Source organism: Urocitellus parryii, chromosome 4, assembly GCF_045843805.1.
Source record: "Urocitellus parryii isolate mUroPar1 chromosome 4, mUroPar1.hap1, whole genome shotgun sequence".
Taxonomy (NCBI): domain Eukaryota; kingdom Metazoa; phylum Chordata; class Mammalia; order Rodentia; family Sciuridae; genus Urocitellus; species Urocitellus parryii.
This window is the reverse complement of record NC_135534.1, coordinates 177,896,298-177,922,599: the sequence shown is the minus strand read 5'-3', so window position 1 is coordinate 177,922,599 and position 26,302 is coordinate 177,896,298. Positions and strand designations below refer to the sequence as shown.

The 26,302-nt window shown below is 39.6% G+C and overlaps 1 protein-coding gene across 3 annotated transcripts; it reads left to right on the top strand.

Moving 5' to 3' along the window:
• The first annotated feature begins 129 nt into the window (after nt 1-129).
• Tstd2 (thiosulfate sulfurtransferase like domain containing 2) lies at nt 130-25,984 on the top strand. Of its 3 annotated transcripts, none has more exons than XM_026414690.2 (11): nt 130-238; nt 3,638-3,850; nt 9,375-9,688; nt 11,995-12,115; nt 17,558-17,683; nt 18,477-18,582; nt 21,746-21,864; nt 22,334-22,492; nt 23,114-23,252; nt 23,923-24,195; nt 25,231-25,984. In XM_026414690.2, exons 2-11 carry the CDS (start codon nt 3,686-3,688, stop codon nt 25,338-25,340), a joined length of 1,632 nt encoding a protein of 543 aa, XP_026270475.1. In that variant the 5' UTR covers nt 130-238; nt 3,638-3,685; the 3' UTR covers nt 25,341-25,984. The 3 variants fall into 3 exon arrangements, with proteins under 3 accessions (XP_026270475.1, XP_026270485.1, XP_026270490.1); XM_026414700.1 differs by having other exon boundaries at nt 23,923-24,217; nt 25,231-25,319; XM_026414705.2 differs by lacking the exon at nt 23,923-24,195.
• Nucleotides 25,985-26,302: the final 318 nt, after the last annotated feature.

The following is a 26,302-nucleotide window of genomic DNA, read 5'->3' as shown; positions in this document are numbered from 1 at the left end:
CCCACCCGGGCTCCGGGCACGCCCACGGGGCTCCCTTGCCCCGCCCCCCTCGTGTTCCCGGCGGCCCTTGCGCCGGCGCCCCTTGCACCGGCGCCCGCGAGGACTTCCGGAGCGAGGTGACGTCACGAGGCTAGCAAACGCGCGGCGTGGGTGTGGGCTAGAGGGTGGGGAGAGGTAACCATTGCTAAGCAGAGGCAGTTCCTCGAAGAAAAACCTAGGAAAGGCTCTGGACTGGCGGGTACGTGGCCATCTTACTCCCTCCTCCCGGCTTTTGCCGCCTCGGGAAAGCTGGCGAGAGGTTGGGCCAGGTCTGGCGCGTGGGGTGCGGCCTGGCGGGAGGCGGAGCCGCTCCGACAGCCCCCTGGGATGTGGGCAGACCTGCTGCTGTCTTGGCGGCCTTACCTCCCACCTGTCTGAGCTGATTAATAGGGACACGTGATGGTTTCAGTACTTTGTTTCCAGTGGTCCTTGGGTTCCTATTTGCGTGTGCAGTATATGTACATCTTCTGCCCTGACGTCTTTGATGAGCATCACACTTCCTTGTCCATGGTCATCTGAAATTGTACCCTCCTGGCCTAAGCTATTTCTCCCCCCAGTCTTACCTATTTCAGTAAATGGCATCATACTTCAGTTGCTTAACCCAAAAATGTAGGGAGGAATCATTCTTAGGTCTTTCATTTCCTATATAACTCTTATCCATAAACCGTGACAGCTGTACTTTTCAAATCCTCTGTTTACAATTCTCCCGTGAACTTTCTGTTGCAAGCTACAAACCAGGGTCTGTAAGGTTCTGCCCTCATCACTGTGCTCCAACCACTTTTTTGCCTCTTTTAATGAGTCAATCTTGTTCCCATTTTAGCAATTTACAGTCACTATTACCTGAAGTTGTCTTCTAACTCTATATGACTGACTCCTGGTCATAAGGGTTTCAGCTCAACTATCAGGTTCTCAGGCATTTCTCTGTCTATTCAATCACTGTTCTATTTCACTCAATAAGTATTGGATTGTGTTAACATTTATCACCTCCTGTGCTCTAGGCAGTGTTGTAGATGCTGAGAATGCAGAGGCGAACAAAGGAAAACCCATCCTCTCTTGGAGCTAAATGTTGTTCTAAATGACCCATAAAGGAATGGGCACAAATAGTGGGATCTGAGGTCTAATGAGCAAATGGAGAGTAGTGGAAGATGAGATCAGAGAGGTAAGGGGAAGAGATTTTGTGAGGACTTTGAAGAATAAATTGAGAAGCCTTTGGAAGATAACCTGATTAGTTTTTAAGTTACTGTCCTGGTTTCTACAGGAAGAAGACTAGTAGGCTATTGCAGTAATTTAGGCAAGAAATGCTGGGGAACTGAAAGGTGGTAGTGAAGGTGGTACAGAGAAGTCTGCTTTGATTGTATGTCAAAAACAAAGCTGATAGGATTTTCTGAAGGGCTTGATGATCCTTTGAGAAAAATCAGGAGTCAAGAATCATCCCACAGGGGCTGGGGATGTGGCTCAAGCGGTAGCGCGCTCGCCTGGCATGGGTGCGGCCCGGGTTCGATCCTCAGCACCACATACCAACAAAGATGTTGTGTCCGCCGAGAACTAAAAAAAAAAAAAATATTAAAAAAAAAAATTCTCTCTCTCTCTCTCTCCTCTCTCACTCTCTCTAAAAAAAAAAAAAAAAAAAAAAAAGAATCATCCCACAGTTTTTTGACTGAGGAAGAATAGAATTGTCTTTTACCCAGATAAGGAAGGCTGGAGAAGAGCATGTTTCATTTGGAGGAAGTACATTAAGAATTTTGGTTTTGAATAGTTGCCTTTGAAACTGAAGCTAGCTAGTGGTTAGATGAAATTGTGGGGAAAGAGGCCCAGATTGGAGATAACAGATTTGGAGTTGTTTATTATATAGTAATCTAAATACAAATTTTCTCTTAACATTTGTCTTCCCTCTTTTAATGAAAGTTCAAATATCTACCAAAGTAGGGGAAACTGAAGAACTCCCATGTATTCATCACCCAGCTTCAGTAGTTATCAGCTTATAGCCAGTCTGATTTCACCTATTTTACCTCCCTTCCCCACTTATTTTGAAGCAAATATAGTTCTTTTAAGTAATGGGAGTAGATGATATCATCTACAGGGTGAATGTAATAGAGAAATTCAACATTTAGAGGTTAGGATGGTAAAGAGTTCAGCAAAGGGAACTGATACTACCTGGTATTTTCATGTTTTTATTATTTGCTTTTTTGTAGACTCCCCGTACTGGCTCCAAGAGAACAGAAACTTCAGCAGTTTTATTCAGAGTTGCATTCCCAGTACAATTCTATGTGCCAGGCACATAGTAGAGGCTCCATATAGAATAGTTCCAAATATAGATATAAAGTAAGGTAAAATTGGAAGAAGATTCAGAATAAAGGGAGGTAATTTGGGGGTAGTGAAAATGCTGTGTGGAGAGCAAGAGGCAGGACAGTATCCTTTTTTAGTACCCAATCTTAGAAGTTACATAGCATTGCTTCTGCCATACTTTATTTTGGGGAGCAATGATGGGGCTGCCTAGGCTTAAAGAGAAGGAAAATTGACTAGAAATACTGATTGCAATCATTTTTGGAAAAAATGATTGCTGATTTTTAGATAAGTCAATTTAAAGTTAAATTTTAAATGTGGCATTACATTTAATTGAAACATCAACAGTGTTACTATTCATCAAAACCTAGTATGTGTCAGATGTGTCATATATTCTTTTCTAATGCTGTAAAGTAAATATTGTCATCCCCAATTTGCAGATTCAGGGAATTAGAACTCCAAGAAAGTAAATGGTTTGCCTAGGTTCAGATGCTTAAGAGCACAAGCCAAAGTCCATGCTTTTCTCAGTGCTTCATATCGCCTCTTAGCATTTGTAACCTGTAACAGTTGTTTTATAAAAGACTCAGTATGTTGGTTGGTTGGTTGTAGTGTATCCATCTTGACAAGATTTGGCCACAGTAACACCTTTTTTTTTTTTTGATGGTCCTGGGGATTGAACCCAGGGCCTTGTGCATGCGTGTCAAGCACTTTACAACTGAGCTATATCCCAGCCCCCACAGTAACATTTTTGAGGTTTCTTCTGGCTTATTAAAATGGGCTCTGAAATTTGGGACAGCAAGAACAAAGTGTTAATAATGGAAGATACTATCACACAGCTTGGTTGATTTTGGTTGTACCTGGTGCTTTTCTGTATTTACCCTAAATGTGCGCATGGCTTGCTCCCTGGTTGAGGTTTCTGCACAAATGCTACTGTTTCAGAAAAGCTTTTCCTACTAGCTTTGTTTAAAGAGCCCCTCCATCCCTCTGCCTCCTTATCCTGCTTATTTTTCTTCATAACCCTTCCCAACATCTTTCTTTTTTAGTAGTCAGGTTATTCATTTCTTTATCTTTCTCCACTGAAATGTAAACTCTAAGAAAATGGGAAGTCTCGTTTTTCATTCACTGCTATATCCCCAATGTGTAGAACAGTGTGTAGCACTAAATAGTGGTTAAATGATATTATTAATTGAGCAGTCGAATGAACAGATAGCTTGGGCTACTGGGTCTGTGCAGATTTGCATGATTGATTAGCTCATATTTACTTCAGGAAATAAATAGACTTTGACATTGCTTTCTCTTTTGCTTATGTCCTAAGAAATACTAAACTGAAAGGAATCTCTACCCACTGCTACAATCAATCCAGATGCCTTCTTCAACTGCACCAGGCCAAGAAGATGACCAAGAGGCCTGCATTTTAAGATTTTCTGACCTGGATTTAAAAGATAAAAGTCTTATTAATTCCAGCAATACACTCAAAGCAGAGTTAGATGGCAGTACAAAGAAGAAATACTCATTTGCAAAGAAAAAGGTAAAATTGCTATCAATGTTTTCTGATCATGTGTATATAGTAATGCTGGTGCCTCTAAAATAGCTTCTTGAGGTTGCCCTCCAGCACTAGTATGGTCTGGTCAGGGGCCTTAATTAGTGGTGTTAATTCAGCACCAGGCAAAGGAGATCATAGGCATAGGATGGCTCAGGAACAGTCATGGTATAGTATTTGAAGAGAGTATATCCTAGACAGATGGTTGGATTTCTTTCCTCACCAAGGATCATGAGAGGAATCTCAAGCACCCAGGACATGTAGTCTTAAGGAGAACATATAGGTTAGGGCATTTGTCATCTAGTGAGGCTACCATCTCAGGACTGTTTTATTGAACAGATAAAATAGTGAATGGGGTAAGATTTCTGAACTGGTCCAGCTGGCTGGGCTCCCATTGTTTTGGAGAAAAGACAAAGCATCCCAAAATGCTGCACATTTACTGTGTACAGCTGGGACTTGGCTGTAATAAAGGTTGTGCTGATGCTCCTCTTCTGTGCCATTTATCCTTGGTTTTAGAAACCATTCATTGACTGAAACTCCCTCCTCTTAACAGCAGAGAACCTGGGGCTCATGGGAAGGAAAGTGACCTGATTGAGGACATATAATTGAGATTTAGTTTCCGTAGCTTCAGTCTTTTGTCCTGTCTTGGAGAGGCATCTTTTCTGACTCTGTAACAATGAAGAGTAGATATCTCAGCTTGTGCCACCCTCCACACTCATCTCATATAGATTCCCTTGAAAATGAAACTCAAACAGTACAGTAAAATGTTTAAACAACATTATTTTGCAATAATTTCAAACTTGTGGAAAAATTGTAACCCACATATTCCCTGCATCCAGAAGTTCCATTCACATTTCACTAATTGTCCTAAAAACAACCGTAATAGATACACTATAGGGTTCCATAATACCTTTAGTTGTCATGTCTCTTTAGTCTTCTTTAAACTGGACCATTTTCTCAGTTTTTCCCTTAAACCATGACCATAACACTTCTGAAAACTACAAAGGAGTTATTTCTTATAGTGTCTCTTGGTTTGATTTTGACTCATGTTTCCTTGTGTTTAGATTTAGTCTAAACTTTCATTAGCAAGACTATGCTGGAAGAAATGTTGTATTCATCTTGTTGCATTCTTTCAGGTGATTTATTATGTCATTTAATCCTGTTACTAGCAATGTTAACTTTGGTTACTTGATAAGGAAATGTTTGCCAGGTTTTTCCACTATAAAATTACTATTTTTTTCCTTATTAATCAGTATTTTGGAAGGAAGTATACTGACCTTTTCTTTTTGCCTGTCATGAGAGATTAACACAGTTTCATGCTACCCCATCCTACTGTTTCAGTGCTAAACAGTTCAGGTTCAACTTTGCATAGGTTGAGGAAGGTCCAACAGTAATATTCTTCATCTATAATGTTGTCTGCAGAATGCCCTTTATGGATGGATAAGACATGAAATAAAAGGAAATTAGCTTTTTTTTTTTCTTTTTATTTGCACCACCACTAAAAATATTGACAATAAAAAATTAAACAGTAATAAAATTCAGTAAAGCCACTTACATGCTATATTGATTAGAATATGAATGTTGTAATTTTTATGAAACTCACTATCAGAATTTAAAATTTCATGCCTTTTGAGTCCCCTTTTTTTTGTAGATATCTATCATAAGTAGATAGATTATTAAAAATTTGTATAGAAGAATGAATGTATGCATGGAGTGTTCATTTGACATTGTTTATAGTTGGAAATATTGGAAATAATCCAAATATCCTTCAGTTGGTAATTGACTAAGAATTTTTTAAATTTTTTAAATATTTTTACAAAAGCCAAATAATTTTTATTAAAACAACATGGTTAGGGCCCAAGTTGTGGCTCAGTGAGGCACTGGGTTAAATCCCTGGCACCACATTAAAAATAAAAACAAATAAAATAAAGGTATTGTGCCCATATATAACTAAAAAATATATTTTTTAAAATGGTTATTTTCCAAGAAACAAGTCAAAATATTTTGCTACGTTCCTTTTCAGTCTTTTTCAATGTACTTGTAATGTTATTGAGATTACATTATATCAGCAATTTCTGTCCAATTTTTTCACTTAACACTGTGTCATAAGTATATTTTTCATGAAACTTAAAACTGCTTAATATTCCACAGTAAGTGTATTCCATAATTTACTTCAAAAATAACTTCTAGTGATACTTGCAGCATTTTACTTATATTTGCCAAAAATTCTGTTTTTTTCCCCTTAAGAATAGCCCCTAAAAGGGCTTAAAGCATATGAATACTGTTGAAATTCTTGATATTTACTTTTAAATAAGTATCTCAGAAATGGAGTATATCAGTAGTATATTTTATCTATTGGTAGCATACTTTAAAACCCACTTCATTTTACCTGTAACAGAATTAAACATATTTTAGAAAGTCATCTTATAGAAAGATAATAAATAAAACTATGTAATATGTCAGATGATAAGTGTTATGGAGAAAAAAATTAAAGAAGTTTAAGAGGATTTGGTTTGCTCTTTTATGTAGGATGGTCGAGAAAAGGCCTCAATAGTTGGCATTTGAAGAAGAGCAAATGAGCAAGCACTCATATATTTGGAGGGAGAGCATCTCAGGCAAAGGCCATGGCGCAGAAGCCTGCATAATATGTTCAAGCCAAAGCCAGAATGTTAGAACAGTAGGAGATTAGGTGTGAGCTGCATGAGGAGCTGTGGGAGCTGCCACATAAGGAATGCATGCCTGTAATCATGGGAGGCTGAGGCAGGAGGATCACAAATTCAAGATCAATGTGAACAACTTAGTGAGACCCTGTCTCAGAATAAAAAACAAAAAGGACTAGGGATGTAGCTCCATGGTAGAGCACCCCTGGATTCAATCCTCTGTACAGCAAACAAAAAATAATATGGAGCCATGTTTCTAGGGACTGGTAATACATTGTAAGGACTTTGCTAGAGAGTATGAAGACAGCCATTGGAGGTTTTGAGGATAGGAATGACATTATGATTTAAGATTTTTGTTTGTTTTTGTTATCCTTTTCAGTACTAGAGCATTGTATGAGCTAGACAGATTATCTATACTCCTACCCCTTTTTCTAATACTTTGAGATAGGTTCTCACTAAGTTGCCCAGATTGGCCTTGAAGTTTCTAGCCTCCTGAGTAGTATGTTCCACTGCACCCAGACTTGTATAAGTTTTAAGGCAAATTATTTATTTCTGTATTTGCAGTGATGGGAATTTAACCCATTTGCACATGCTAGGAGGCAAAGGCTTTTCCACTGAACTACATCCCCAGCACTCATATAAGTTTTAAAGAGTCATTTTGGCTGAATGGAAAAAGAAATCATGGGAATAAGTATGGAAAGGGGAAGACTAGGAGACTATTGTAATAATCCAGGGAAGATAGGATGATAGAAAAGCTTAAATGAACAGAGTAGTATCCAAGGGAGGTGGGAGAAGTGGTTAGATCCTAGATATTATTTTGGAAGAGTTGATGGGTTGGATGTAGGATGTAGGAGTTGAGGATGTTCCATTAATGTTTTGGGTTTTTAATATATTCATCAGAGTGGGCTGGAACCTCTGTTTGCGTATCATAGATATTTATATCTGGCATGTCAAGTTTTTCCTCACTGCTTTTGTCAAGAATTTCCTCATTTATTAATTATGAAGGCCTAGACTGCAGTAACAAATAGACCCAAATCTGGATAGTGGATTCAACCCATTAGAAGGAGTTTATGCTTGGGGGTGGGAGAATTCTCATTAACACAAGTTTTTGGGGACCCAGGCTGATATTATCTCTGCAGTCCTTAACACATAGTTTCCAGGGATTCCATCCCAGTAAAACAGAAGAGTAAGAGGGAATGGAGGATCACACAAAAGATTTTTTTTGTACACAACACAATGCCTTTGTTTTTATGTGGTGCTGAGGATTGAACCCCGGGTCCGCCGTGCTAGGTGAGCACTCTACTGCTGAGCCACAATTCCAGCCCATCACACACACAAAAGATTTTTGTGGACCTGAATTGTCACATGTCACTTTCATTCACATTCCATTGGAGAAAACTTAGTTATACAGCCAAGCCTGATTGTTTGCCCTATAAGAAAAGAAAATGGATTTTGTTAGGCAGTAAGAGTTCTTTGTTATTTTAGAACTATCTTGTCAAGTTCCTAAAGGACAATTGTTTGACTATAATTGGTTATAAACCTGGTGTGACTATAATTGCATTAAATACATGCTTTTAAGAATTGATATCTTGATCAGGCATGGTGGTGCATAACTGTAATCCCAGCAGTGTGGGTGGCTGAGGCAGGAGATCACAAGTTCAAAGTCAGGCTCAACAACTTAGCAAGGCCCTAAGCAACTTAGCAAGATTCTGTCTCAAAATAAAAAAGGGCTAGGGATGTGGCCCAGTGTTTAAGCACCCCTGGATTCAATCCCTAATACCAAAAAAAAAAAAAAAAAAAAAAGAATTGACATCATTATAATACTTAATCTTTTCATTTACATAAGATTTTAGTGGCTTACAAAGAAGAAAGAGCATCCTAGACACTACAATTAGCAGAAGCAAAGCTATAAAGGCAGGAATATTTTAAGTCATATTAAAGGATTAATAGATAGGTTCAATTGAACTAGGAATATTATAAGAGAAAGATTAGACTAAAAACAGAATGGGGAAAAACATTGCAAAGGAATGCCATTGTCTATCTTCTATACCAGGCTAGGGCATAAATCGAATTACATTGTTTAACATTTGTGTGATTCTTTATGACTTACTTTGTCTAGATGAAAAGTCAGCACCTGAAGGTTGATTATCAAAAGATTTGTATCTATTCTTAAAGATACAGTGAACATTAGAGCCAGTATTTATAAATAATTGGAAAAAAACCAGAAATTTCTATCTTTAGAATATGAAGAAATAGTAGGAAGTAGGAAGATCATAGAGGTGTCCACTAAAGTAGGCTCTGAAATTTATAAAGTAATTCTGGAAAATAGGAGATTAGCATAGCACATTCCACCTACAGGGAATAACATGGGCAAGGACGGGAAAATGAAAACAGCAAGGTGCCCCGATTTGTTCATGTGGCAGATACATGTGGTAGAGGAAGAGCAAAAGAGAGGTTGGGGGAGAGAGCTCAACTGTGGAAGGCCAGGAGGTGATGCCGCGTCTTCCCATTCTGACTTTAGTGTATGGGCTGCTGCATGCAACACAAAGCCAAACTAAAGTATATATTCATTCCAGTGTGACTTAGATTTTGCATCCTGAGAATAAATTTATGGTGCTGGGGACTATTTAAGCTCCATAAAGTAAAGCACCTGGTTTTAATTTCTCTATTAGTCTCTTCTGAAGCTTACTAATAAGAGAATTATTACTGTCTCGGGGAATTTGTCCATAGAATACTGGGACGTAAAACTAGAAACGCCTGTGGATAAACAAAATAAAAGATTTCATTAAAATTGTTATTACCTATAAACTTAAGGTTATTTAATAGTGATATTATTTGAAATGTAATTGCAGGCCTTTGCCCTTTTCGTCAAAACCAAACAAGTTCCTGCACCTTCTTATGAATGTAAAGAAAAATGGTGGAAATGCTGTCAGCAGCTATTTATGAACCAGACCAGTATCCATAGACATGTGGCAACACAACATGCTGATGACATTTATCACCAGACTGCTTTTATTTTAAAGCAACTTGCTGCAACATTGAGTACCTCAAAGAGTGTCACATCTGCAAACAAAAAGAACCCACTAAAAGAGTATCTCACTCATAGCCATGAGGTGTCTGCTTGGCTGCCTGACACAAGCTGCTTTAGCCCTGATGAACTGAAAAGGTAAGATTTTCCATTTGGTATTTTGGTTTTGACTTAAAAATACTCTTCCAGCCACAGTGAGATACTACAACCCTCCCACTTGTGGGAGGTAGTCATGGCATATGACCAGCGTTTTTCCCCTCCTGATAAGTTGAGGCACTGTCAGTAACACCCCCCCCCCCCCATTTAATGATCTGGTTACTCTTAAGTAGCTGGAGACGGTAGCCCCGATCTTGAGGGTAGAAATAATGCAACCAAACGTGTCTTCCTGCAGCTCTATGGGTGGAGCTATGCTCACCTGTTCCTTTGTGATATTACCCTTTGCTCTGTTTGAGATAGAATGTTCCATGGAAACGCCCTTTGTGTGTCCCCTTCTGTTACTCTGCCCTTGGGTATGGCCTTCCTAGATGTCAGTCAACCTGCTGACAGCAGACATCATGAAGCTAGACTCAGCCCTTTGAAACCTGACACCTTGCCTCATTTAAATGGCTTCTCCTCAATAAAAGGGGTCAGCACATGCTGGCTCGCTCTCTCTTTCTGCAGACCCTTAAGGTCAGAGGAGCCGCCATAGCACCCCCAAAGAAAAAGGTATTTCTGTCTCTTGTGTGGTTTTTTCATACAGCCCAGTTCCCCTGGAGTAATCCCTGAGTGTTTTTGTCGTGAGCAACACACCCACTAAACTGGCTAAAATGAGAATGACCAATTTCAGCAAATATGGATGGGAATGTAGAAAAGCTGGAACACCCAGTTGTTGCTGGTGGGAATGTGAAATGAATGATACAACCACTCTGGAAAAATGTTCAGCATATTCTTTTTTTTTTCTCCCGTCTTAACAGTTGACCTTTTTTTTCCCATTTCTTTTAGTACCTTCAGTTTATTTCTTTGTGGTGCTAAGGATCAAACCCAGTGCCTCACACATGGCTAGGCAAGCACTCTACCACTGAGTCACAACCCCAGCCCTCAGTAGATTTTTATTTTTTTTTTAAAGTTAAGCATCTTGCCTATGACTTAGTCCTGAGTATATTTCAAACAGAAATAAAAACATGTCCACAAAAAGCCTTGAACAAGAATTTTCATAGTTTTATTCATAACAACAACAAAAACTGGAAATAACTACAACTGTCTATCAGTAGGAGAACAATATAAACTGGTATAATCATAAAAATATTGCACAGGAGCAAGCTGTGGACTGTTGATATGAAGGGCTATGTATGGGTAAACCACAAAATCCTTATGCTGAGAGACCAAAACCAGAGTACTTACTTTCTGGTTTCAGAAACAAATTTATAGAAAAGTTGCCTGTAGTGGAAGATTTGACTTGCAATATATGCAAGAGGGTTTTTTGAGATGTTGAGAATGTTATGTTTTGATAGGGGTGTGGGTTACACAGGTATACCCCTCTGTCAAAATTGATCAGATTGTACACTTACAGACTGTGTATTTTACTTGTAAATTTTGCTTATTTATATCTTTGGGTTTTGTTGTTTTTGTCAGTACTAGGGTTTGAACCCAGGACCTCCCTCCAAGAAAGCACTCATTCCCAGCCCTGTTTTGTTTTGAGACAGTATGTCCTTCAGTTGCCCAAACTGGCCTTGAAATTATGATCCTCCTGCTTTAGCCTCTTGGGTCTTGGAATTGCAGATGTACATCATTATGCCTGGTGATTTAAATTTCTTTAAATAAATCAATGAAATAGGTAAAAACTAACAACAACAAAAGGACTCTCATAAATTAGACCAAATGAGTCCATTTGTACACCCAGGCAAAACAAATCATTTATTGGAATTTATTGGGGAATGTATATCCCACCTAATGAATTTTTTTTTAAGTTGTATGTTTCAAACTGTGTATACTTTTCTCTAGTAGAGTGTGGGAAATGTGGTTGCACTTTTTGAGTGTTTACTGTTGACAGCATGAACTTGCTAAGGTATGAAAGTTTGTCCCATAGGGACAATAACCTCACAGGTAAGAGGATTGAAAAAAATGGAACTGAAACATTTTTATTTGGTGAGAGATTCAAAACAGATACTGCCTTATGTTAGAGGAGAAGCCAGAATGAACTCATATTTCCAACTTTCCTATAGATGGAGTTATTAATACCAGTCTCTCAGATATGACTATAAGGAGAGTTAAGTAAACTAACTTTTTGTAAAGTAGGATATTCAGTGCAGATACTGCCTTCTACAGAGAAAATACCAAAAGAAGTTGCTTTTTATTTCAGGAGAATAATAGTAGAAGCAAATGGCAGACATGAGTTGCTCCATCTTCATCTTCTGCCTGATACACCAGCATCTCAAATGCTCTTTTCCTCTGATTTTCTTTTATAGTGGCCAGGGCAGTGAAGAAGGGGAGGTGCTACTTTATTACTGCTACTGTGACCTAGAGGATCCCCAATGGATCTGTGCCTGGCAGACAGCTCTGTGTCAGCACTTGCACCTCACAGGCAAGGTAACCCCTTCTCCACCTGCCCCCCCTGCATTGGCCTCATCTTGCCTTCCAACTTTGGATTGCAGAGCCTATACTCTGTAAAAAAAAAGTTTGCTCTTGGGTTCTTAGAAGTTAGAGAAATCCTGCTGTGCATTTTAGTAGAGCATTAAACAGCTATTAATCATGGTGTTTTGTAAGAATTAGAGCAGGAATCAGCCAACTTTTCCTAAAGATAGTAAATATTTTAGGCTTTTACAAAAAAAAAAAAGAAAAACTTCTCATTACTGTTGGAGCTTGAAAGCAGCCATAGACAATGCATAAAAAGTAGATCTGGTTGTGTTCTGATAAAACTATATTTAAAAGCAGGGATAATTTGCTGACTTCTGGGATGGGGGAATGTTCATGGTATATGAACTCCCAAACCCTTTTATAGACCATACATACAGGTGTGATTCTAAGCTGCTTCTTAATTTTCCTGGAATATGCCAGGGTCTTTTGCCATCTCAAGGTATTGATGCTTGCTTTTACCTTTCCCTCTAGAATGTCCTAACATCTTCCCCTACATCTCCACATGGTTTGTGCCTCCCTTCAGATCTCTGTTTCAATGTTGTCTTCTCAGAACTGTAATCAGAGGAGTCCTTACCGCACTCCTATCCCTTTTTGCTATTCAAAGAATTTATTATGCCTGAGAGTATATTCTGTCTTCCTTAGAGAATATAACTTCATGAAGTTAGGAATGTTGTCCTAGTCCAATAAAAAAATTGAATGGATGTTCATAACAAAACCATAGTATGTATGTAAAGATGAGAGGTAATATATTTAAAAATACTAATAATGATCATGACTGCATGACAGGACAGATGGTTTTTATTTTTCTGTAATGTTCTCTGTGATTCATAATATGCATATCTCTCTCTCTGTTATATAATATCCAAACTTTAAATCAAAAGAAGTGAACTAGGTTTCCTCTGAGACCCCATCCAGTTATGACACTGTCTAAGCAGCTAATTTTTTCTAAGTTTCTAAGGTAATAAGTTTCCTAAGGTAATAACCAGTTATTGTTATTTTCCACACCCATGTTTTCTAACATGCCGGGATTTCATTCACTTCATTCAGTTCATCACCAAGTCCTATTATTTCTACCTCTGAAATAGCCTTTGACTCCATTCATTTCTCTTTCACTTCCACCACCTTAGACCAAGCCACTAGCCTCTTTTACCTAGTCCTTGCAGTAGCTTCCAAATTAGTCTCAAGTCCTCCATCCTTATCCACCATTTTATCCATTCTCTACACAACAGCTAGAATAGTCTTAGAAGGTAAATAAAATCATATTAGTCCCTCAGTATCTTTCAATTGCTGTCTAGTACAAGTGCAGTAAACCCATGTCCTTCACATGCCCTGGATTCCTGCATGATTGGGCATTTCCTACCATTTTCACTTAACTTTTTTTCATTACTGGTAATTGAATCTATGGGTGCTTTACCAGTTTCACTAAGTTGCTGAGGCTGGCCTTGAACTTGTGATCTTCCTACATCAGCCTCCCAAGTAACTTGAGATTACAGGTGTGCACTACTGCACTCAGCTTCTTTTCCACATATCTGATGCCATTCTTCACTCTTGATACTCCAGCAACACGGTCTGTGAGTTTCTTGGAACATACCAAGTTTTTTCCTATCTTGGGCCTTTTTGCAAAGGAACTCTCCCACACCTACTCTGTTCCTCCGGGCTAATTTTTACTCAAACTTCATGAAATCTCCCCGGAGACCTTTCCTAACTAAATTAATTTTTCCCAGTATACTCTCTTATGCATCTTCTCTCTCTCTCTCTCTCTCTCTCTCTCTCTCTCTCTCTCTCTTACTGGGGATTGAACCCAGGAACACTTAATCACTGAGCCACATCCCCAGCGCCCCCAATTTTTTTTGTTGTTGTTAATATTTTATTTAGAGACTGAGTTGCTTAGGGCCTCACTAAGTTGCTGAGGCTGGCTTTGAACTCGCGATCCTCCTTGTAGCATCTTATTGTTACTTTCTTATCACTTGTCCATTTATAACTCAATATCTTCATATCTATAACCTTCCTTGGTCTGCAAGTTCTAAGAGGGGAAGGATTATTTTTTTTCAACCACTCTGTTCTTTCTTCCTATCACAATTTCTGATGCATAGTAAAAAAATTAGTAGATATTGTGGAATGAACATATACACCATATCTATTCAGAGAACATCTTGAAAGTTGGGTACTCTCACAGAATGTGCAGTATATGAAATCAGTCTCTTCTCTTGGTGTAGAGGCATACTTTTATTCTCTGTCCAACCTAATAGTAATCTAGCAGTGAGGGATCCTCTACACAAGGTGGCACCATCTTCCTGTCTCTCAGGTCCAAATTCTTATGCTTCAAGGATACATGCCCAGTTTAGTGAGAGTTCTGTTTTGGTAGATTTGGCAGAATATTGATTGGAACTTAAGGAAAGAAAACCTGACAATTTTAGGATTGAGGAAAGAAGCTTCTGCCTTTATCGTTGTACATCCCATATGGATTAAGAAATTTGAGGAGGTACATTGGATACTTTGCAAAGGACAAGTTTTAAAGCCAATAAGTTCTGGTTCTGAATCCCAGATCTCCCACCCCCCAGTTCTTCACAAGTTATTTGATTTTTCTGAACCTCTACTTCCTTTTCTGTAAAATGGGGATCATGAAATCTACCTTTCGATATAATGTAAAGCTTCTTCTCATAGTGGGTGCTTAATAACTAACTTCTACTTATGCTACAGGTATAAGGCCTATCTCAACAAGGAATTCCTTTGAAGGTTTTTGTTGAAGAATCCTAGAGATTGAAAGTCTAGCACCTGAGTTTAGAATTGCTCTGCTTTAATTATGTGGGGAGTAGATGTGCTTGCCATTTATTTGGGTTCTGAGATTAAAGTAAAATAGGAAAGAATATGCTAGCCTATTCAAAGACAGCTATATAGAAGTATGTATTTTATCTTTTCTGTCTCAAACTATTCTGGAAATGCATTTCCTGATCTTACATTGGTTCAAATCTATTTTTCTGTGCAGTCCCCTGTAAATTGGTAGTAAATACAGTAACTGTCAGCAGAGATGGCATATGCTTCCTGCTTCACTATTCCATGCTGTGTTAGTCAACTTTTTGTTGCTGTGACAAAATCTGAGAAAAAGAAGGAAAGATTTATTTTGGCTCATAGTTTCAGGTATTTCAGTTCATGATCAGCTGGCTTCTTTGTTTGGGGCCTGAGGGTAGGCCACACATCCTGGCAGAAGGGCACAGTGGAGGAAAATTGCTTACCCTCATGGCAGCCAAGAAGCAGAGAGAGAATGAGAGGAAGAGGCTGGGGACAGATAATAGCCTTCCAGGGCATATCCCCAGTGACCCGCTTCCTCCAACTAGCCCCTTCTCCAGTTCTCAATTGCCGCAGTCTGGCTGGGCACAAAATAATCTAGCCACCATGAGGCACTTGTAGGTTCAAAGAGGAACTCCTTTATTGCCTGAACTCTCTCGCGCACGCCACCCACAGTGGCCCTTCCAGGAACACCACACACCAACTGGAACTCCCTCCACCGGAACCTCACCAACCAACTTGAACTCTCCAGGAATCCCTGGGAGAGCTCAACTGGAACTCAAGGGGAACTCCAGGAGAACTCAACGGGCTCCTGCCTATTGCCGGCCAGCAGGGGTCCATATACAACTGAATAGACAGCCTTTTTCAATCCAGCATCATCAAGTCACAGCAATTATACACAGCTTAACTTAATTATCATCGTCTTAATGGCTCATGCCAGTCACCTCTCAACCACTCCTTATGGTAATATGCCAGGCACCATTCTGACTGGGCTGTGGCTCAACACTCAAATCACCTCCCAATAGTCCATTCAGTTATGAATCCATCAATGAATTAATCCTTTGATGAGATCAGAGCCCCCATGTCCAATCACTTTCCAAAAGCTCCACTTCAGAATATAACTGCACTGCAAACCAGTCCTTCAACACATGAGCCTTTGAGGCACATTCCAGATCCAAACCATAGCACAATCCCAGAATAAGCTGCACTAGACTGCAGACTTTTTAAGAAATCTGGATGTAATCTAGAATTTTAATCATGGGAACTGTGGATAGCCACTACCAGTGCGTTCGTTTGTATGATGAATCCCATTTTGTAGCCATGCCAAGACTTTGTAATACTGAGACAACCAACTCTGCAAGGCCCCCAGAGAATGCTGGTGACCTATCCCTTTATCAATGAAATATTCCAAAGAGAATATAGAGAGCTTCTAAAGACCTGTTGCCTGGTCTTATTGAATCCACCATAAGCAAAATGTTCAGTCGTCCAAGTGGGAGGTTCCTATTTACCCTCATGCTGTACTATAGTGAAAGCCACTTGTGTGTACTTGCTTTCTCATCTACCAAAAATGAGATACCCATTCATTTATTCAGCAGATATATATTGAATGTCCACTGTGTGGCAGGTACTATTCTAGGCTCTGGGGATATATTAGTAAACAAAGGAGACACACACTCGCCTTGGTACTTGGATTCCAATGGGTGGGTTTGCGATGGTGGCTTTCTCCCAACCATCCCCTAGCCATGCAGAGATGATACATGCATTCATTCCCTGCCCTCAGGTATTCTCTGTGCTTTAGGTTTTGGGTAATATCTCCTCAGATTTTTTTGTTTTGATTTATTTTAATCATTTTTGGTGGGTTTTTTTTTTGGGGGGGGTGTACCAGGGATTGAACTCAGGGGCATTCCACCACTGAGCCACATCCCTAGCCCTATTTTGTATTTTATTAGAGATGGGTTCTTACTGAGTTGCTTAGTGCCTGACTAAATTGCTGAGGCTGGCTTTGAACTCATGATCCTCCTGCCTCTGCCTCCCAAGCAGCTAGGATTACAGGCAGGCACCACCATTTTTGGTTTTCTTTTATTCTCTTTTTACCAACATGAAGAATTGAATAATGGAAATGCTTTTTGTATTAATTGTTTTAGTTACATACATGTCAAAACTGCCCAAACTGCATACTTCAAATATAAAAAATAAAAAATATATTGAAGTTTAGAGAAGTCATTTAACTCTTTTAGAGCTACATGGCAAGTAAGTAGCAGAGCTAAATCTTGATCTGTTGACTCTATTATACTTCCTGGGTTTAGGTTAAGCTCATAATTCACTTGTTTGGCCATTGGATGATTGGAGCTCTACTGTAAATGGACTTTCCAGGAGTTTTATTCACATTCTCTTGTTCAGCATACATGATCTAAATACCTTGCCTCTTCTACAGGCTGTGCCATTTTATAGAAACATGGGTACCTTTGTTCAGTAATACTTCAGTGTCCACAGAAGCTCTCTGCGTATCCTGTTAAACTCATTGATATGCAAGATCATTTCATTCTATCCTGGAAGAATAACTAAGAACATGCTCTGATCCCTATTTTTCAATATCTTATTTCTCAGATTCGAATTGCTACTGAAGGAATCAATGGGACAGTTGGAGGAAGCAAGTTGGCCACCAGACTCTATGTGGAAGCCATGCTTTCTTATCCATTATTTAAGGATTATCTTTGTAAGGAAGATTTTAAGGTAAGAAAAATTGAAAATGAAATGGATCTAGAGCTTTCTCCTTCTGTCTCAGTGTAGGTTATTGAAGAGGAGACCAATGTAGAGAAATAAACAGAGCCAGAAAAATTCTCTTTTCCCTTTAAGTTATAACACAGTGTAATAGAAGGAGAATTCCTATCTCCATTCTTTCATTGAGTCACCATGTTACCTTGAACCCTCTTTACATCTCAGTCTCCCATTTTACACAATAAAGGTGTTACTCTTACACAGTTTGACTCTAAAATGTGGATGTGTTCATTCATTTGTGGGACTATCTGTTTGAGCAGATCATTTTGATTTTACTATGTTTTTAGTAAACCTAAAATCAAGATTGACACTTCATACCACATAGAGAAGTGGAGCAGTTTTTGAGTGATTTTTATGCTTCATCACAATAGATAATAAGATGATGGGAAATGCCTTGGGAAGTGTTCATGCTAGTGACAATAGGAAAAGAAGTCATTGCTCCAGACTAGCAGCTGGGGTGTAATCACACATTGGGAATTGCTCAGGGGTTCTTCAGTTTTATAGTTAAATGCCCATACCCATAGAAACATAACATTCCTGCACATGAGAGATATGCAATAACTATTTATTAATATTTTGAATTATGTGAAACATTCTGGGCCCTAACTCTATGCCCATTGTAGTTTCTTAATCTTTGTTTTAATTTGAGGCTTCTTAAGACTTCAACAAACCATAATATTTACATTTAGTACTTAGACCTGGTGATGATATAGGAAGACTATATTCTTTTTTGTTTCCCTTTGTCTAGATCAGCAGAGGAGGAGCTCACTGTTTTCCAGAATTGCGTGTTGGTGTATTTGAAGAAATTGTGCCCATGGGGATCAGCCCCAATAAGATCTCCTACAAGAAGCCTGGTATGCTTATTTTTAAAAGAAGAGTTATGCTTTTTGTCATAGGGGCAAAATTTAATAGGAAAGTTAGACACTGATCAGCAAGAGTCTTGATGAATATTCTCTTTAATAAAAACAGCTCTGAGTTAGCTGACAACCTGGGTCTTCTCTGTGGTGCTATGGAACACACCCCTTAGAATTACTTGTTATTATTTTTAGCCATGAAGTTGTTTTTTATTTTCAAAGACAGCAATTTGTGAAGAGTGTAATTACTTGTAAATAGTTCACCAGCAGAATAGAGCATGCACTTTTTGCCACAGAAACCAAGTGGCTTTCAATACCAAAGCAATCTACAATGCTTTAGAATGTTCCTTTCTCCCTTCCCTTTGTCCTATGGATGGTTGAAAGATACTTATTTTGTGGGATTTTAAAATTTATTTTATTTTACTTGTTATGAAAATTTCTAGACATTGAAGAGTAGAGAAAATAGTATAGCAAACTTCCGTGTGCTATCACACAGCTTTGGCAATTACTAATCCATGGCCAGCTTCTCTCTATACCCCAGCCCCCTCCCATCCTTTTGAAGGATCATTTTGAAGGAAATACCAATGCCATGTCATTTCAATCATAAAAGACAAAGTTTGGAAAAAAATAAAAAGTAATACTATTATGACACCTAAAACATTTTAATGGTAATATCTTAATATTTCAAATACCTAATTAGTTTCCAGTGTGTTGTTATTTGTTACATTTCTGTTAAGATTCAGATGAGACCCATTCATTGTGATTTCATCAGTGTGCCTCTATAAGTGTCTTTAAATCTGTAAATTCACTTCCATCTTTTTTTCCCACCTTACCATTTAGTTTTTGAAGGAACTAAGTCATTTGGCCTATAGAGTTTCTCATCCAGATAATTTTAATTGCATCCCCATGGAATTTTCCTCTGTTTCCAGTATTTCCTACAAATTGGTAATTAGATTTAGAATGGTGCTAATAGAATTATGCAAGCCACACAATATAATTTTTAATTTTATGGTAGCCGCATGTAAAAAGTTGAAATTAATTTAATGTTTTATTGTATTACTGTGCTATATTCAAAACATTGATTTCAACTTCAGTTAGTTTTTTTGTTTGTTTGTTTTAATATTTTTTTTAGTTGTAGGTGGACATACAATATCTTTATTTATTTTTATGTGGTTCTGAGGATCGAACCCAGTGCCTCACAAGCCAGGCAAGCGCTTTACCACTGAGCTACAGTCCCAGCCCCAGTTTTTTGTTTTTAATCCAAGTCCTTGAAGTTCAGTATGTATGTCACACTTATTAGCACATCTCAAACTACATTTCAAGTGCTTGTCAGCTACAGGTACAGTGGCTACCATGTTAAGTCAGGACCAGATACGATCAGATTGAGTTTACGATCAGATTGAGTTTCTTACTTTTTTCCTTTCTTTTCTTTCTCCACCCCACAAGACTACTCCATAGGTAGTATTGCCTTCTTTCATTGGAATTGCAAAGGGCACTTGACTCTAAGGTGTTCATTTTTCAATATGCACATTATTTAAAAGAAGGCTAAGTGTCGAGGCAGAGGGAAATGTGGGAGTAAGATACCAGCATCTTGGAGAAGACAACTCTTTCATGAGAAGATAAGAGCCAAACAGGGTTGTCTACTTGGTGGCCCCATCTTAACAGAAAGCACCGTGCCAACAACAAAAGCTCTTCTTGGTGCTACAGGGCGCTACTCAGGAGCTCAGGGAAGAGTGGGTTACATGCCTTGCCATGCTGCTTTCATTTGAACTAAGTTGTTCAAAGGGACCTTTGAAACATGTCTGTCTAGATCATGATCCAGTCAGGCATTCTCAGGGCCAGTAATGCAACAGCAATAATAGCAGCAAGAACAGCTTAGGTTCCCTGTGACTCCATGTAGGATGAAGTCTTATCCAATTTCTACACTTCTCATCACATATTTTAATATCCTTTTTTACCCCACTCTTTTGGTATCCATGCAGTCATATGACATAGACTTAAATAGCATCTGACCTGGTTACATACTCCCTATAATCCTAGTTTAGACTAGTAGAAACAGGCTCTTTGGCTGTGCTGTGGGGCCTTTAGCCTCTCCAGGGTACAGAGCATTGTCGGGTGCTTATAGGGCAGAGTGAGGCTTCTTTAGTGCTATAAAACTCCATCGTGAATGGTGGTAAGTCACTAGAATCCCTCCATGAGTCATAGTCACCCTACAATGTCAAATTCACCAAAAGTTCCCACCATCTACTCTGATGTCTGGATTCCCCAGGATATGGAATATTTCTATCCTACAGGCAAAGGTTCTTTCCTATAGTCCCCTGGTTTTTAATATTTTTCTCCACTCACCCATCTTCTCACTTTCATATCCATTTCTTTCTTTCCTTTCTTTTCTCATATGTCATTCCTGTATCAACTCCTCCCACCTCTTTCTCCCTTAATCATGTACACAAAGTTAGACACATTCTTCTTACCTATTACCCTTTTGCATTTTTTTTAAAAAAATATTTTTTTAGTTGTAGATGGACACAATACCTTTGTTTTTATTTTTATGTGGTGCTGGGGACCGAACCCAGTGCCTCATGCATGCTAGGCAAGCACTTTACCACTTAGCCACAACCCTGGCCCCTCCCTTTTGCATTTTTAAAAGACATATTCTAACTTTATTTTCAAAACTTCAGTGTTTTCAGTGGACTAAGCCAAGGTTCTTATCCTTGAACTTGGATTCAGTCTTGGTATAAAACTGTTTGTAGCCTACAATCAAGCACATATATTCCAGAGCTCCTTCATGCACAGTGACAATAGAACAGTGGCCATTTCCTGACCCACTCACTAGTGAGCATACAATGAACGAGCAAACCCAAATAGATCCCAGTTATATGGGTTTTATCACTTGATTAGGCCAAGTATGAGCAAATTTCTTCAGCTAATTATTTCTAACCTACCTGCTCTCTGTAGTCCTCTTAGGAGGAGGAAGATGAAGGTCTCACTAAATTATTTTATCATTATTATGATTATCAAATATTATTTGGAGTCTGTCATTATGGGGAAAAGAGGTTTGAGTGGAAAGAAACAAAGCCAACATAAAATTCAGGCTACATAAGTTGTGATTAGGTGTTTCCTTTTGTTGTTGTTGTTTTAACATAATTTTTTGGTTTGGCTTTAGGAATCCATTTATCCCCAGGTGAATTTCATAAAGAAGTAGAAAAATTTTTATCTCAGGCAGATAAAGAACAAAGTGATACTATCCTACTGGACTGCAGGAACTTCTATGAAAGCAAAATAGTAAGTAACAACCAGAATCGAATTTAGTGAATAGTATAGGTAAATCTCCCCCTTCCTGTGGCATGGGATATTTCCCAAGGGGAACCACTGACCACACAGATCACCTTCTATTACTGGCAGCTACAAAGAAAACCCAAGCCTTTCCACTTAGAATCTGGTGAGAATGTCTAAGAAAATATGAATTAAAGACCTCTTGGCAAATAATGTACTTTTTGACTCTCCTGACATGTGTCAATGATCTTATAAAGTTGACTTTGGGTAGCCTCTCCAGTTCCCCTGTGGATTCAGTAGTAAGGTCATCTACAGTCTGCCAGCCTTGTTTCTAGTTCCAAATTTGAGGTTAAAAGGTCAGAGTTTGGGATGAGAAGAGCAACTGGCTAATGCTCTTTGCCAAGGATGGGAATTGTTGATATAGAGAACTTTTGGTGTATTTTTCTGAAAATTTTCCTTCTGCTGTTCTACATTGTAGGGGCGATTCCAGGGCTGCTTAGCCCCAGACATCAGGAAATTCAGTTATTTTCCTAGCTATGTTGACACAAATCTAGAACTTTTCAGAGAGAAAAGGGTGCTGATGTATTGCACTGGGGGCATCCGATGTGAGCGCGGCTCAGCCTACCTGAAGGCCAAGGTGAGCTACCGCCCTGGAGGTGCTGCCAACATGGAGGTGACAGAGTCTCTACCAGCAGCCTGTGTGGTGCTTTCCACCCCTTCCCAGTCCTCTCCCACCCTCCAGCCAGCCAAAGGATTTGTTTTTCCCTTGTATGGTTCCAGCATAGAGTTTCCAAGTGCAAAATCTGAGGTTCTTAAATCTCAAGATGAGAAAAACACTTAACAGTCTTAGAGACTCATCAAGTACAAAAGAGAAAGCTTAGTTCAACATCTCCACTTTCCTAATCCTTTTGCTTGATCCTGAGAAGAGCAAATTCAGTAATATCACATGCCCCAGCAGATGTCTTCCTATATTTAGGGGGTAGCAAAAATAGTTGGGCTTCCCAGGATCTTAGAGGGTGAAGGCGCCGACTGCTGTCATCACCCATCCCCCCATTCCCCCTCCCCCCCAGTAGGCCAGGTCTGGCCAGTTGGTTCCTTTACCCTTTGGTTAGCAATTCCTCTGTCCTGCAGGGGGAGCAAGGAGCCCTGATAGATAGCAGAGGTGGGGAATCCTCCACTTGGGCACTTGGCACTGCTCTGTGGATCTTCCTCTAGGTCTCTGCTTGTTTCTTCAGATTTCCTTTTTTTCTATTCCTAGGGAGTGTGTAAGGAAGTGTTCCAGCTCAAGGGTGGTATCCACAAGTACCTGGAAGAGTTTCCTGATGGTTTTTACAAGGGGAAGTTGTTTGTTTTTGATGAGCGCTATGCCCTGTGCTACAACAGTGATGTGTTATCAGGTAGGTCACCACAAGTGCAGACGCCCATACTGTGTGGCACATTCCCAGTTCATCATTGCTGTAGGAAGGCAGGCCGATACTAATTACCTGAAAAGGCCCAGAAATAAGCAAGGTGAGAGACTTGAGGAAGGTTGGTGTCAGTGGTATCAGGAAGTCAGCAGAGAAAAACAAGCCGAGAAAGAAGATAATGTGCTGTCTAGGAATTAGGTAGTTAGGTGTTCTGGTAGCAGCCAGAGAAACTCTGGCCTGGGGGAGAATGGTGTATACTGCAGAAGTTGAATTTAGATGTAGAGTCATCTGAATATCCCCATTGGAAAAGTGAGTGTTCTAAGAGAAAAGATCATTGAATAAGGGCTGGTTGGCCAACTTTGGGAGTAGCTAATGAAAAAGAGAAACATTGTGGCCTGTTTTTCTGGATGCAATAAAAAAAAATAGATCAGTAAGTGCTAGCATCAGAAAGATAATTCCCAACAACAACCTTTCCTCAAAACTCCTAAGAAAGTAAGGGGGCAGCATTTTCTTTGTTTGAAGATAAGAGATGTACTATTTAGAAGCCTTCCCTGGCTCAACAGGATGTATTAGATATGGGTGAGCTCAGAGTTATATTTAGGAACTGGAGAAGTACATGTCTGTGTGGGTGTGTAATAAGGGCTTTTCTTTCTGAACCTAGAATGTTCATACTGTGGAGCCCAATGGGACCAGTATAAACTCTGCTCCACTCCCCAATGCCGCCAGCTTGTTTTGACCTGTCCTGCCTGTCAAGGACAAGGATTCACAGCCTGTTGTGTCACATGTCAAGACAAAGGGGACAGGCAGGCTTCAGGCCCTACCCAGGACAGTTTTAAAGAGGAATGTGAGTGTACAGCCCGAAGGCCACGCATCCCAAGGGAAGTCTCACAGCATGCGCAACTCTCTGTGAACCCTGCACCAGAGCCCAGTGTTGGTGAGGATGGGCCTTTGCTTGTGTAAGTGGCACTTTTAGAATTCCCCAAGCCTTCTCAAAGTCAGTGGGGTGACTTTGTATAAGAGATTGTCAAGGCTGCAGAAACAGAAATCAGGAACTTCCCTATTGGTCAGTGCCATTGTGGCAGGCTGGTCACCATGTTGACCACCTACACTTCACAGGGGGAGGGGAGAGAGTCAAGTTTTCCTCACTTACTGAAGCATTCTATTTCAGAAGGTGGTAGATGGAAGATGGGTAAGCTGATGGAATCCCAAAGCTTGTGAGGCATAGTCTTGTGCCTGGTGATTGTGTCACTCATGCCCTCTCTGCCATGCAGCAGGCTATTAGTAGTCATTGCCCTTGTCAGCAAACCTGTCCATCCTGGGGCAAAACTGTGAATCTTGGGCCCTCAAAATGGGTTCCTAAACCAGGCCACTTAGGTCATCTGCCATCTTCCCTTCCCCTGCCTCTGTCTCTTCTCTGACTGCCTGAGAAGATCTCAATACTAGCATTTGGCCCACACCTCCTGCTTTTGTAAAATTTATCAGAAAAGACCTACCTACCTGCTTCTTCCTATAGGATCTGGGGCACAACTGAGTAGTTGCAATAGAGACCATGGGCCCACAAAGTCTAAAATATTTATTGCCTGGCCCTTTATAGGAAAGTTTGCCATCCCCTGATCTAGAGCAACAGCTCATCTGATGGAGATGCCCTTAAAGGTGTGGCCCAAGCTTCATATTTTACTTGACTTGGTTTCTGTGAGATTTCTCCTCACAGGCCTGCTTCCTCCAGTACTTAACGCTCTCAGCTTTTAAATGTTATCTCTAAGAGATCCAGAGAGGCTCAATGGCACTGGCATCTTAGGAGCAGTTTCTAGATCAGTACCTGGAACACAGTTCACTTTCTTAATGATTCAGTACTACCACAGTGGCTGTCTAGCCTTCTGGTCAGCATGCCAGGCACATGTCCCTGTCACATGGGTCCCAAGAAACACACAGCCACAAGTTGACCAACAGATTTAATATTATGTTGCAGTTTCCAGTGATGCAGAATGCAGCTGCAGTTGTGTTTCAAGGAGAAGCCGAGTGGGGATGGCCATCCCTGCAGCATGGTGCCGCTCCTGGGCCCATTCGCAGCCGCAGTAGACACTCTTCATAGTGGTGAGGCCCTGGCTCCACCTCTAGTTACCCTGTACTGTCCACGTCGCTACAGTTCAGTGCACAAGATTTTTCCTTCTTCATCAGAAGCCTCCTAGTCTATGTTCATTAGCTCTTTGGCCTTGTCCTTTATCACAAGATTTGCTGAATCCCTAATAAAAATAACTCCCAAAGCAACAAACAAAAATGTAAGTTAACTGGCACTGTGGTATATTAAAAGGCACAAGGGCAATGTGGCTTAACCTTTTTGCCAACTCCCAAAAGATGCCATGTTGTTAAAAAAGAGGGGCAAAGGTCCAGTAGAAATACCAAGATTATGTTTTAAGAATAATCATCTTTTCATAGCTTGGCCAGGATTTCCCAGTTCTTTAATATCTTAAGTTTTCTGCACTGTTGTCCTTCAGAGGCTTCATTTATATGCATGAGATCTTCAATGATTTGTCTAATAAATGATGAGATAGGTAGTTTAAGTCTGTAAGGTTGGCCATGATAATAAGCATCATATCCACAGTGGGCTGGAAATTCACCCCTCTAGTGTTTGGCCTTTCATGAGCCATTTGCCCACTATGCTGTATAGAAAGGTGTTTTCAAGTGTTTAGCCAGAAGTTCTCACATCTGTCATAAGGTTGGCATTCAGTGAGGAAAAACTTCTTTCTGCTCCAGTATTCAATTGTACATACATCTCAAATGTTCATAAGTAACTCAGGAATATGTTTGTTGCCCAGGAGGGTTTTTGAAACTTCAAATTTCACCATTGCTTTTTTTTTTTTTTTTAACTTCATATCCAGCAAAAGGAATTTGGTGTTTTTTGATTCCTGGCAGAGCTCTGTAGCTTTAGTTTGTATTCTTAAGGGGAAAATTGTGGCTCTGATCCAGTAATCAATTTGGCAATTAATAATCTTAAAGTTTTTAAAATTTAAAGGAGGATTAATAAAGAGTGTTTATCTGTT